Source organism: Monopterus albus, unplaced genomic scaffold, assembly GCF_001952655.1.
Source record: "Monopterus albus unplaced genomic scaffold, M_albus_1.0 scaffold63.1, whole genome shotgun sequence".
Taxonomy (NCBI): domain Eukaryota; kingdom Metazoa; phylum Chordata; class Actinopteri; order Synbranchiformes; family Synbranchidae; genus Monopterus; species Monopterus albus.
Genome location: NW_018127943.1, coordinates 351895 through 364670, shown reverse-complemented (window position 1 = coordinate 364670; position 12776 = coordinate 351895). Strand labels below are relative to the sequence as shown.

General features: G+C 40.4%; 1 protein-coding gene across 2 annotated transcripts; it reads right to left on the bottom strand.

Annotated features, from left to right (window-relative positions):
* Nucleotides 1–6619: 6619 nt before the first annotated feature.
* hlx1 (H2.0-like homeo box 1 (Drosophila)) lies at nucleotides 6620–9966 on the bottom strand. 2 transcript variants are annotated; one of them, XM_020604031.1, is made up of 4 exons: nucleotides 9414–9966; nucleotides 8669–8851; nucleotides 8361–8545; nucleotides 6620–7003 (listed from the first exon to the last, which is right to left on the bottom strand). In XM_020604031.1, exons 1-4 carry the CDS (start codon nucleotides 9850–9852, stop codon nucleotides 6701–6703), a joined length of 1110 nt encoding a protein of 369 aa, XP_020459687.1. In that variant the 5' UTR covers nucleotides 9853–9966; the 3' UTR covers nucleotides 6620–6700. The 2 variants fall into 2 exon arrangements, with proteins under 2 accessions (XP_020459687.1, XP_020459688.1); XM_020604032.1 differs by lacking the exon at nucleotides 8669–8851.
* Nucleotides 9967–12776: the final 2810 nt, after the last annotated feature.

Below are 12776 nucleotides of genomic sequence, written 5' to 3'. Positions count from 1 at the left end.
TGTTAACTCCTAAAATCTAACCTCATACAATCATATTCTCATCACTAAGAGAAATAATATTTTTATGCTCCTCACTGAAAATGTGAGCAACTCTCTTACTGGCATGCACATATTGTGAATGTTGATGCTCGAACTCTACGTACATACGCCAAAGGCAGTTCACTCTGGTTTCAGAGAGCAGAGTGAAAATTTGCTGCTGATGACAGGTTGTGTGAAATGAAATTGCTTTTTACATCCTCTCTTTTGTGTTTGCATCTCAGCGGGCAGCCAGAGCTCGGACGTAATCCCCCCTCCCAGCGCATATATCACTCAATGAATTCAGCCTTTATGGAAATGGGCAGGCGGTCAGAGCACTGCCATTTTACAACCCTAATTAATACCAAACCTCTGTGCCCTTCATAAATTACAGTGTATACCACACAGAGTTGGCTCAAGGCAAAAACGATTCTTTCATGGCCACATTAAAACACAAGGCCAGGGGACTTTTATCTTATAACTGATTACTGGCCATCAGCTCCGAGTGTGTAGGCACTGTAATATTTGAGAAGGGTGGTGAAAGACAGCTTAAGCAGTGCTGTCCATGTGGCAGATTCTCTGAGGGATTGTCCACTGTGAGAGCCATCCAAGGACAACCAGGAGAGCTTTTGCATGGGTAGGAGGAGGGCTTCTGTTCAGGCCAAGAGGGAAGGACCGGCCACCCCACTGTGCCCCACTGGCTGTAGTCCACAACCAGTGCAGCACTTGGTAACTCTGGAGCCAAGGTGGAGTGAAAAAGGAAGGGAGGAAACTCAGAGAGAAACCATGAAAAATGTGGAGCATGAAAATGTCTCCCTTGGTTTATGGCAGTGCAGCCTGGCTTCCAAGAGAAACACATCTTTAAATTTAACTTGAGATGTCTTTTTTTCTTATTCCACTCCCAACTGCTGGCAAGAGCCTGGTTTTGAGAGCAAGGCCAAAATGCTTGGAAACTGCGACCATGTTAAAAAAGCACTCAATAATGTGGCTTTTTGGAAATGTGGCAACAGCTTCTGTATGAGCGGGAGTCAGCCTTCAGCATTGGTGAACATACTTGGTACATGTGCAGCTGCAGAACAGTCCAGAGCCCAGAATTTACAAGCTAAAGGTACTTTTACTGAAGATAAACATGAAATGTAAAGATGAATAACTTTTAATGAGATTATCCAGTAAAATGTTCTGCAGCTTGTTTGGCAATATTCCATCTCAATTTCATATGGAGTACTTCAAACATAAACTCTCTTGGCACTTTGGTTGCTTTCACGTTTTCTACATAGCAGATTCAAACAGACTCAGGGCGAAACAGAGTGACTATATTTGAAATAAAAACCCATAAATAAAATATTTGTGATTAATTATAAAATATAAAACACTGTTAAACTTTAGTTTAAACTACCCAACAGGGTATAACTAGGAAAAATCTAACCCTGTGGTGCAATTGCAACAACCTGGAGCTGAACATGCTCAAAACAGTGGAGATGACAGTGGATTTCAGGAGGAGCCCCCCCACCCCCACCCCACTCACCATACTCAGCACAAGAATAAGAAAAAAAAAAAAGCCAATGCCAGCGGAGGAGCTGACATTGGAGGAGCTCAGGAGTTGCTGATACAGTTCTACAGATGAATCATTGAGTCTGTTCACTGCTCCTCCATCACTGTCTGGTTTGGCTCAGCAACCAAACAGGACAAGTACAGACTCCAGTGAACAGTCAGGACTGCTGAAAGAATCATCAGTACCAGCCTGGCCTCCATGGAGGACCTGTACACCTCACAGGTCAAAAGGAGGGCAGAGATTATTTCTGCAGACCCCTCCCACCCTGGACACTTCTCCCCTCTGGACGGCGCTACAGGTCACTGTACGCCAAAACAATCAGATACAAGAACAGTTTCTTCCCCTGTGCAGTCATGGGGAAAAGAACAACAGCCGCCAGTGCAATAAACTGTAAACACTGTATAACTGTATAACCATTGTACAATCTGAAAAGCTCTGCTGCCACAATGTATATATACATTTATAAATTACTGTTTCTCTTTTTTTCTATTTTAAATGCACATATTTTCCTATTTCCTTGTTGCCCTATAAACGCACATTAAGAGCCTCTATACCAGCATGAAACTTCTTGTATGATTAAACATAGTTATCCAATAAATGTGATTCTGATAAAGCAGTTCAAATTTTACAGCTACCACATTAAAGTGCTTCTTACACATGCGTGCATATAGTAGTAATCCAACAATTTAACATACAAAAATATGTTTGAAGGGATTCATTTTGATGCATATATGTATTTTTACTTTTGATTCTGAGCCCTAATACCAGATGGTATTATTACTTTAACTAATGGATCTGAGTACTTTTTCCTCTTCTGCATAAAAATTTGCTCATGAAAGTATTTTTTTAGATGTTCATCATTATCAGCCTCATCATCATGACAATTATTGCCACTGTCACCTTAATCTGTCAGGTGTGGATAATGCAGAATTACTAAACTAAACTTCCCTTTTTTGCACTTTGTTGGCTGCAGTTTCTTGAGCACTTGTTGAGTTATGGTGTAGATTTTTCTACTCCCTTCCACACGCACCCTTTAAGTCCTCCTTTGATGCATTACAGCAGCAGAGGAGAAATCTCCATCAGCCTATCAAACAACTTCACAGATAGTGCCTCAAAGCACAGAAGACGTCACAGCTTTTAGTCACGTTAATCCCTCACTGACTGCAGACAGAAACCCCCTGCTCTGCTCTCACAGAGGTAATTTGTTTTAGACAGTCACTTTTTCACAGTGTTAAATATTGTCGAAACCTGCAAGGTTTGTTTTATGGGTTGCCCTGTCCTGGGTTTCCAAGAGGGACGTATAGGACAGCTTTTAACAGAGGCTGACATTAAATACAAGCCAGATGGGCTTTCTCCTATTCTGCTTATAAAGGTTCTCAAGACAGTTCACAAATCAATGCCTCTTAGTGTCATGTTAAGTGTTTGGATTGTTGCTGCTATTGCACATTTGCAAATACTAATGTAATTTATAGGTTTTTGAGCATAATTTGAGACTCAACCCACTAAGATATTTAATATGCAAGCATTTAACTGTCAATAATAGTTGGATGAAGTGCCCAGCTTTTACTGCCGTCCATGGAAACTGGCTATAATAATCCTGACAACTTTTCATCCAACATGAATTAAGATTGAAGATTAAGACCAGTGAAGCCAAGTTAGTTTATGAGAAGCTGTGCTGGACTTTGGGGGTAAAATATCTCCTGTATGAAAAGAAACACAAGGCAGCAGGTTTAGTGTATAGCCAGGCAGAGGCTGGGGGTGGGGGTGTTAGGATGAAAAGTGAAATTCAAGATGCTATGCTATGCTAAAACGGAAAAGCTGCAGCTCTCTAGGGGTCAGCCCTCTTTCCGGAGGAGAGGAAAGTGGACCCCATAGTAGAGAGAGTATGTGGTGGTCCAGGTTTTTGGGTCACTCACTATGATGTTGCTGCTTACATGACAACAATACCAGAGGGCTTTGTGTTTCCTGACTGAGATATAATACCATCTGAAAGCCAGGGCTTGATTCAACATTATCACATTATACTACAGCACATTTTCCCACCTTCAAAATTCTTTAGCAGCTGTATTAATGTTAGAAGTGACAACTTTTATTGAAAGTAAATACAGTAAGTACATGTACTCACAAAATGTAATTAAGTACTACTTTAAAATACCTGAGTATTTTTATTTTATGCTACTTCAAATATGTACTCCTCTACATTTCAGGGTGAGATCTTGGACTTCAGATAAAGGTTGACGTAACAAATACATGATCAGTTTGTAATATATAATGTATTCTTATAATTAAAATACTGCAAAGTATTAGTGTTATATTAAGTACAAAGTACCTAAAAAGGGCAGTACAGTAGCCTCACACTGTCACCTCACAGCAAGAAAGGGTTTGCATGTTCTCCTTGTCCCTACATCGGTTTCCCCGGGTACTCTGGCTTCCGCTCACAGTCCAGACATACAGCTTACTGTAGGTTGACTGCTACTTTTACATGAGTAAATGACACTCCTTTCTTCTTTAAAGCTATGAAATGGTTCTTTATTTTATGTTGATCTTATATTAAACTTGTTAGTGAAATCTGCACCGGTGCTCGGATTATTTCTACTGCTCAGTTAAAGTTCTGCTTTCAAAATCTTACTATTAAAATCAAATGAGACTTAAAGAATTACACTTTTGGGCCAATAAATAAGAGAGAGAGAAAAGATTCACCAGAATTTGTGGAGACAGCTTGGAAAGAGCATGTAGACCTCCATGCTGGGACATAAACTGTAGAGCATTTATAACTGAACGTTTACTAAACTAAATAAAAATGTAATAATTGAAATAAAAAACATGTTTATTAAAACTTATAACCTACTTTTTGTCTTATTAATATAATATGTCCCCTTTTGGTGGCTTGGGGATGCACGGTGGGGTCCAGTGACCTCAGCTTTGCTGATACCTTGGCTACACCCCTGCTACTTTTACTTTTGGTACTAAAAGACTGCTTGGGACTAAAGTTTGAATGCAGGACATTTACTGGCAATTGAGTATTAGATCAACATGCACCGGAGCAAAAGCTGAGCTTGTTTTTCCATAAAGTTCCATTGGGCTTATTTTTCCATCAACATGCCTCCTGATAGCCAAGTCAGGCAGTGTATAAACGCTTAGCGACAAATGATCTAAACAATAATCATAAACTTCTCTATAAGTCACTGGAGCTCCTAAACATATGCATATACATGAATAAGCTTTACTGAGTCAGATACATGTTGCCACTGTTTTGGAAAACAATTCTTCAGATGGGAATTTTCTAAGTACTTCATCAGTTTTTTGCACCGGAATGTTTTACAGTGGGCGACATAATGCAATCATGATTTTTAAACAAGATTATTGATCTTTGCTACTATCTCCAGGAATGACAATGAAATTTTGGCCTTGAGGAAAAGCCACTGAAGATTATTTGGGATTCTTATAAACTACAATTACTCTGACATGCACAGATAATCTTAAAAGACATACAGGTAGGAGTGTGTCATGGCATAATTTCATTAGTGTTAACAGGTTAAGTTGTGCAGCAAAAAAAAAAGTTGATTTCATTCTATTTTACTATCTATATATGCATTTTAATGTTTAATCTATTTAATGTGCAGTCGATTTGTGTGCATTGTGTTAAGCACTTTGAACATCCTTTGTGTATGAAAACATGCTATATAAATTAACTTGCCTTGCTAGTTGCATTGTACTGCATCTTTGAGCAGTCACCAATAACCATCTTGATAAAACTGATTGGGAAATTAAATTTCAACATTATAGCACCTTTTTACGTAAGTCTGCCTGTGACATGGCTTTCTTATTAGTCACACTATAACAAAGCAGATCTCCTGTGGAAAGTGACTGCAGAGGGAGGTCATGGGCTGCGCTCTAAACGGAGGAGCTGTTGATTAAATCTGTGTCTGGATATATAAAATACACTGGGGCCAGTAAAATGTATACAAAGTGTAAATCTGCCTATTCTTCTTTCTGCACTGCTGCAGCGTCCTCACACGGGTGTGATGATGGCAGAAGGTCTGAAGATGAACACAAACCATGCTGATCGATCAAAATGAGTTTTTAGTAATAAGGATCAAAACAAGAATCTGTTTGATTTGGTATTTAAACTCATTTCGCTTTATCACATATGCAAATGATGTCTACTGTTTATTTTTGTGGATTAATCCAACCAGTTTGATCACATCCACTCGCGCCTTTCTATTCCCGCAAGTGCATTTTTTTTATTTTTAGGTTTGTTTACTTCATTATTTACGTTTATGTGCAACTTCTTGAATTCCTGTTTATTTCACTAGTTGTTGGGTCTTTTATATTTCCTACTTAGAATGCAAAAGAAAATAACAAAAACAGTATTTAAAATGTTTTAATTAATCAAAATGTAAATTTTAATACTTAAATTAAACCAAGTGAGGATCATCGCCATATGATTGACTCAATCATGATGAGCGAGCAACATGCCAATTCAAAACATAAAATAATAATAATAATAATAATAATAATAATAATAAATTGTAATTTCATTTTACAAGTAAGAAACATTTTATTTACAATATATTCAGTGCAAATTATTATTAACAAAATAGCACAATATAGGGCAAAAATGAACACTGCCGTGATGATGTTCTGGGATTTCATTTACAAAGTGAAACGAGTGGTTCATAACCTAAAAATAAAATTCACAACCGCATAGTTCCTTCACACGAGGAAACCATGATGCACACAGAAGCTCACAAAAAAATGGCAGTAAGGAGGCGGGAGGAAGTTCCAGCGTTGAAATTAAATAGCCTGTGGTTATAACATCACTTACTGAAAACACAAAACGAGACAAAATGTAATAAAATTCACAGGCTCTTTAAGTGTAGCTCCCTGTGTCTATACTAAAGTGATGTGTGACAAACAGCCTACTGTGTTGTTGCTCCGCTTGTTCCCAGAATGAACCCGACTCAGGCCTGGATTTGGCTGCAAATGCTACAGTCTGGGACCTCGCCACACAACACTCTTTAGTGAACTGACTCTGCCACTCCAGATGTGTCTTAATATCACTGTCGTCCGTCTGCCACTGTCGCAAAACCTGTCCTTTATTGTTCTTAAGCTAAAGGCCACCCACTGCCTTCATATTAGCACCTGTGAGGCCGCTGTGTCTGTCGCCGTGGCCGCTGCCTCCGCGCTCCCGCTCGTGATCACGCTGGTTTTATGGTGCTCAGAAATGTCCACATGTGCATCCGAGATTTCTTCCTCCGGAGGCTCGTCGGAGTCACACTCGCTCCTTCCCTCGCTCTCACAGTCGGACTCCACCGGCTCCTTGGACTCACCCACACTCTTGTCAGGCTTCTCGTCCTTCTCCTTGTCTTTCTGAGCCTGGGCCTCTTTGGAGTGTCTCCACTTCATGCGCCTGTTCTGAAACCACACCTTCACCTGCGAACACAGGCGTCGTCGGATTAGACAGAATACAGTTGAAGCTTTGTATTTAATTTCCTAACATTTTCTGAGTTTCTAGATCTTAATTTGCATAGTCTTTTAAAACTTTTCAATATAGCCTAATGTTACCAAATCTGCTTTTTGCAAAGAGGCTGCAGGTACACACTTTACATACACTTCAAAGCTACCAAAACGAACCACTACCCAGTATTATTTTATTTTACTTGTACTTTTCTTTTCCAGATCATTTCCATTGAGGTATACTGTATTTTGAAAGGGAGCCTGAGCAAGCTGAGCACAATAAGTGCAAATACAGTAAACAAATCAGCAGCAGGTGAGAAGAAAATTACTGGTACCCTGGCTGTTGTGACATGATGATCCATTTCTTATCAAATCAAATTGTGATAAAATAAAGCAATTAGTGTTCCTGCTATTAATAATGCATCATGAAATAATTCATTCAGTTGAAGCCATGTGTTCTTTTCACTTATAATGAAATGCAAACGAGTGTTAGTGGAGATTTGGTGAGATTTGGCAGTTCCTGGACAGCTCTCAGCCAATCAGACTGCACCACAGATGAGGGGCTGCTTCCCAGTTAAAGGTCTTTCAAGGGCTGTTTCGAGTTTGTCTCTTGAATTTACAGTATGGGAAGCGTGAGCAAGCAGGCTGCAAAACTCTGGGGGTCTTGTGTTATGAGAATCAGTCTGTAATCACCTGTTAGGGCCGCAGCTATGAGGACAATGAGTGTTTAAGTAACCTGTGCCTGACCTCTACAATTAAAAAATACGCACGATATATTTTTAGAGGCTGAGTTAGAAATTAAATATTATGTAGGGAATTAAAAATTAACAAACATATAATTAATAAGAAAGTATTAAAAATTGGAAAAAACAAACAAACAAACAAAAAAAAAAAAACAGAAATCTTTTAGGTGTCTGTTCAAAATGTGTTTTGGGGAAAACGGGGGCTCAGTATTTCTAAAAGCCTGTCTACGAACCTGGTGTCCTTTTGTTTTATTGCTCATTTGGAGTCTGACTGCCTTAGGAGGAACTGGCACTACAGTTACAACCACCACTGTATCACTGCATCTAAAATTACATCCACACCAAAGCAGCATCATTTCAAAGGGTTGACGCGCAACACGAAATAATTTCAACATCCATAAACATCCAAAAAATGTTAAAGCAATTACATGAATTGCTTATTTATCTAAAGTGTTACAGGCCTGTCTGTCTTCGAGAATAATCTCAGTAGCTCTTTGTAAGAACCTTTATGTAGAGCCAGCTTGTGGCAAAAAAAGAGAAACCTTTAAACATGTGCTCCATAAAGTGTCGGTCTGTGCAGGTGCTCTTACCTGAGCATCTGTCAGCCCGAGCATGGCAGCCAGCTGTTTTCTGTCCGGCTTGGTGACATACTTCTGTATTTCAAATCTTTTCTCGAGTCCCTTTCTCTGCAGATTTGAAAACACTGCTCTCGACCACGACCTTTTCCTCTTGTACGTCTGAGGCATCGTGTCTTTTGTGAGGACAGCATATGGACCTAAAAGCCAGGAAGAGGACACAGGGTTAAAACAAAAAGTCCAGAAACCAGAGGGACATTCACTGCAGGTGTCTCACACAGGCCGGTCTGCTGGCCTGTCGCAGTCCTACATGTGATGGCTACCTGGGAAGGTGTCCTGAAACTGATGCTGGCCTGATTGTCTGCTGCTGCTGCTGCCTAATGAACTCATCACGGCGGACGCGTCGCTCATCCCGGGGTCTATGGAGGAGAAGTACTGGCTGGCCGGAGGTGGAACGGGGACATGGATCCCTGACTGACAGTTCGAGCTAACGATGGACGTGAGATCTGTTACAGAGCGAGAGATGATGGGCTTCAGTTAGCAAAGAGTTAGGCTACCGCAGTGACACACATGCAGCTTGCCTGAAGACTGACACTGACTGCACTTTTGGGGGACAACGTGTTTAGAGAAAACGAGACCATATTTAGAATACATTGCCTGAATCTCCATCTGAACTGCTTTTGTGCAGCTGCACTGATGCTAATTATGACGGATCCTGGACTCTGACCTCTCTGTGGAGGGGGCTAGAGAAGAGGATTCCCCTCAGGGCTCCTTAAAGTCCAGCTGTACTATGAGGCTATCTGCGGCTCTAAGTACTCTGTGAACAAGTCTGTCAGCGTTACAACCTGGACCAGGTAACTGACTTTACACATCTGCAAAGTCAAATTGCTTCTGGTTTGTTGCTTTCAGTTTGTAAACTTGAAAATTGGTCTTGTCTTGCAGTACCTAATGATCTATAATTACAAAAACATTTTAATGTCAGAATAGATAACTTATCATTGTTTTCTTTGGAAGCGTCTTTCTCTATAAACACCACGAAACGTATTGGTATAAAACCTCTCTGCTCACCTCTCACTGAAGACTTTTCTTTGCCTTTTGCGTCAAAATCCATCGACAATATCCTGTCGATTCCGAATTTGAGGTCTTTGCTTGAAGGCGGGGGAGCTTGTTGGGAGTTAAATGCAGTTCTGGAGACTGATGTTAACTGTAGTCCGTGTCTGTGGTACGGAGACGTCGGGCTCACCCTCGCACCATACGGCTCCGGCGCGACAGGAGAAGGACGCAGTGGAGAGCTGCCGGAGTGGCCCTGCTGCGCACGGTGGTGGTGTCCCATATGCACCATGAGTGCCGACGATGCCGGGATGTTCTTCGCATCTCCAGCCTGCAAAATGTCTGCGATGCAAAACGAGGGTTTCTTCATCGTATCCACAGCGAAGCTCCCTGCGCAGTAGGCAGACCAGAGGCTAAAATTCGATGCGTAAAACGGGTTGAGCCCGGTTGTATACATCCCGGAGCCTCTAATGTGTCTTATTGTTTCTCAGAAAAGTGTATAAAAGGAGAGGCATAAAAAAAAAAGCAGGGATAGCGTTTTAGCTGGACAGATAACCGTCCTCTTTCTGTAAGTGCCAAAAACCTTCTCTCAACTCTGAAATCCTAACCCTGCAGTTCCATGCTGAAGTTCCTCCGCTGACACTGATTGGTTGCTTTCTGAGCCAATGGACGTTTTGCATTTGCTCACATCACGCCCTTGCAAATTAAGATGATGTGTAAACCCATCACACACACACACACACACACACACACACACACACACACCACACACACACACACAAACACACACACATGAGCGGTGATACCTCGGAGGAATTTTGATCCTCAGATGATGGATTGATTACTTAAAGAGAACCCCCCCCCACCCCGCCGCACAAAAGCATTATGGGCATGAGCTGTCGAGCTAATTTAGATGGTTTTTAAATGCATTATTTTAGGCTTCACATGCAGTGGATTGGATGTACAGTCATTTCAAGAACGTCTTTGAACTGGAAGTTTTTCCAAGACATTAAATCTTATGTCCAGAAAAAAAACAAACAAAAAAAAACCAAAATGAAATCGATAGAAAATAAGAAAATAAGCCATAATACTTACTGAATAATAAACTGTACAGAAATCAACGTACAATCGTGCAACCCTCTGCACAGGAGAGCCTCTATTTGCTCCAACTCATCCTGTTTTTGATGGGCTGTGATTCGTGTTAAATGAGCGGATATGCCTGCTAGATTTGCTCCCAAAATAGAACTTGGTTTAGTATTTTAGGATACAGCAGAAACCCTTATTTCTTCCGGAGCAGAGGGGGTGAGCTTTATAATGACTGTTAGAACTTCCCTTTTCAATATTTGTGCAACTTTATCTCGACCTGCAAGTTGCACGGTGACGCAAATCCGTCCCCATGCTCATAATAAACAGAGGAAACCCATTCCCCTCTAAAAAGAAAACACAATTAACTTCAGAGACGATACTTCATCCGCAAGGCCCCTCAAGATTCACACGTTCAGTCCTGGCCAAGAGGATTTCGTATACATAGTTTTAGATTGTTAAAATTCCACCTTATATATTTTTTCACGCAGCGTCTTTAACATGACCTGATTTTTCCTGACCTAAAATAAACATATGTTTTAATACTTGCAATATAAAAGCAGCTTTAATTATCCTGTTAGTTTGGTTAACATGCTTTTTATACATATATGTTTTTAAATGGTCAATTACAATAAACAGTCTCTCGGTTTCTCCTGCTCTCCTCCGGTCGTGTCTCGATACTGTTTGCGCCTCCGCCCTCCGCGGGTTCTCCGATCGCATGTTTCTCTTGCATGTGTTGAAACAATGGCTTCTGAAGCCCGCATTCATTTAGTCCTGATTCATGCGAGCGGAAGGACTGATGACCCTGACTGCCTCCTATCACGCTGTTTTCGAGTGACACTTTTCCGGGTTAAATTTAGAAATGAGATTTAAAGTTTGCCCTCTATCATGCAGTCAAAACAATCCAGGGAAAAGGATGTAACAGACGCAGCACACCTCGAGTTATTTCAGGTGCTGATGAGCTTTTCAGTGGGAGGTATTTAAAAACAGGCCTCAGATCAGCCTTTACGCACAGGGAATGCAAATCTGCATTCATTGTAGCGCCATTTTATATTAAGAATTTACTTCTTCAGCCATTTTCCAATTAATATTTCATCTATCATACACTTTGGTGCTTAAAAAGGCAATTGGAAGTTATTTTTTTGTTTTAATCAACCATCCAATTCATTAAAATAAATTTTAAAAATCTTTTTTGGTATTTCCGATCTTTATTTTTAGCACCAACAACAAGGAGTCATTAGGAAAACAGTTTTCAGTACCTGTCAAGTCCCTGCACCTGTTTTTGTGCACAATTTCATTTACCGTGTCAGTGAAGATATCAAATTTAGTCTGGGTTGGATCAAAAGTGCATCAGCAGGCTCTTCCCATAACTGGTTTTAAATATCCAAACATGCACACAATATTTAAGTGCTAAACCACAAGGGTGGCACCACGCCTCGGGGTGGGATTTCATGTGCACTTCTCGTTGCCTTTATGAGTAACTCCACATGTTAGAACACGAACTTTATCCTGACAAAAATGAAACAAACGTATCGTTTCCTGTAGCGCAAGGTGCAGTTTCTGCAATAAAATTATTAGAATGAATTTTTGTATGTTCTCAAGAAGAGAGAGCTGGAGCATAAACCTTTCAGTGCACTGAAACCGCAGCACAAGTGAAAATGGTCAGCACATGTAAGAATGAACCTGAAACTTGCCTCTGGCTTGGTATCATTGCTTTACAGGATCAGGTCTGAAAACCGAATCTTCTTTTAAAATAAAAACACACATATTTGATCCACAGAATGCCTGTAAAAAATTGAAATATTGCTTTTCCAGCCAGAATCCTGCTGGATACTATTACTCACACTTCGTTCCATCTTCCAAACCAGTCCTCTGTAGATCTATATTAACAATGGCAGGTGTGATTACTGCCAGTGCCAGCAACTCCTGACTGGGAGGACTTGAGAGCTGAACTTGTCTTAAACAATAAAAATCTCACAATCACATGGCAATCCTTAAGAAAGTGCAGTACTGTTATACTGATGTCACTTTACTTCCACTGCATCTGAAAGGGAAACACTCTACTTTATTCACACAGATTAAGAGTTGACATTAAAGTAAGATGTACAGACATACAAACTACAAGGCATTATGAAAAATTAAGCCAGTGGCTCTGAGTGTCAGAACAGAGATAAACTGTACAGGCCCAAGGAGGTCACATGATTCAGTATGTCACAAAAAAAAAGGCAGCTCCAAAAAAATAAAACATGAAAATGTGTGTGTCACAACTTGTTTTTCTTCTTTTATACTATATTTATT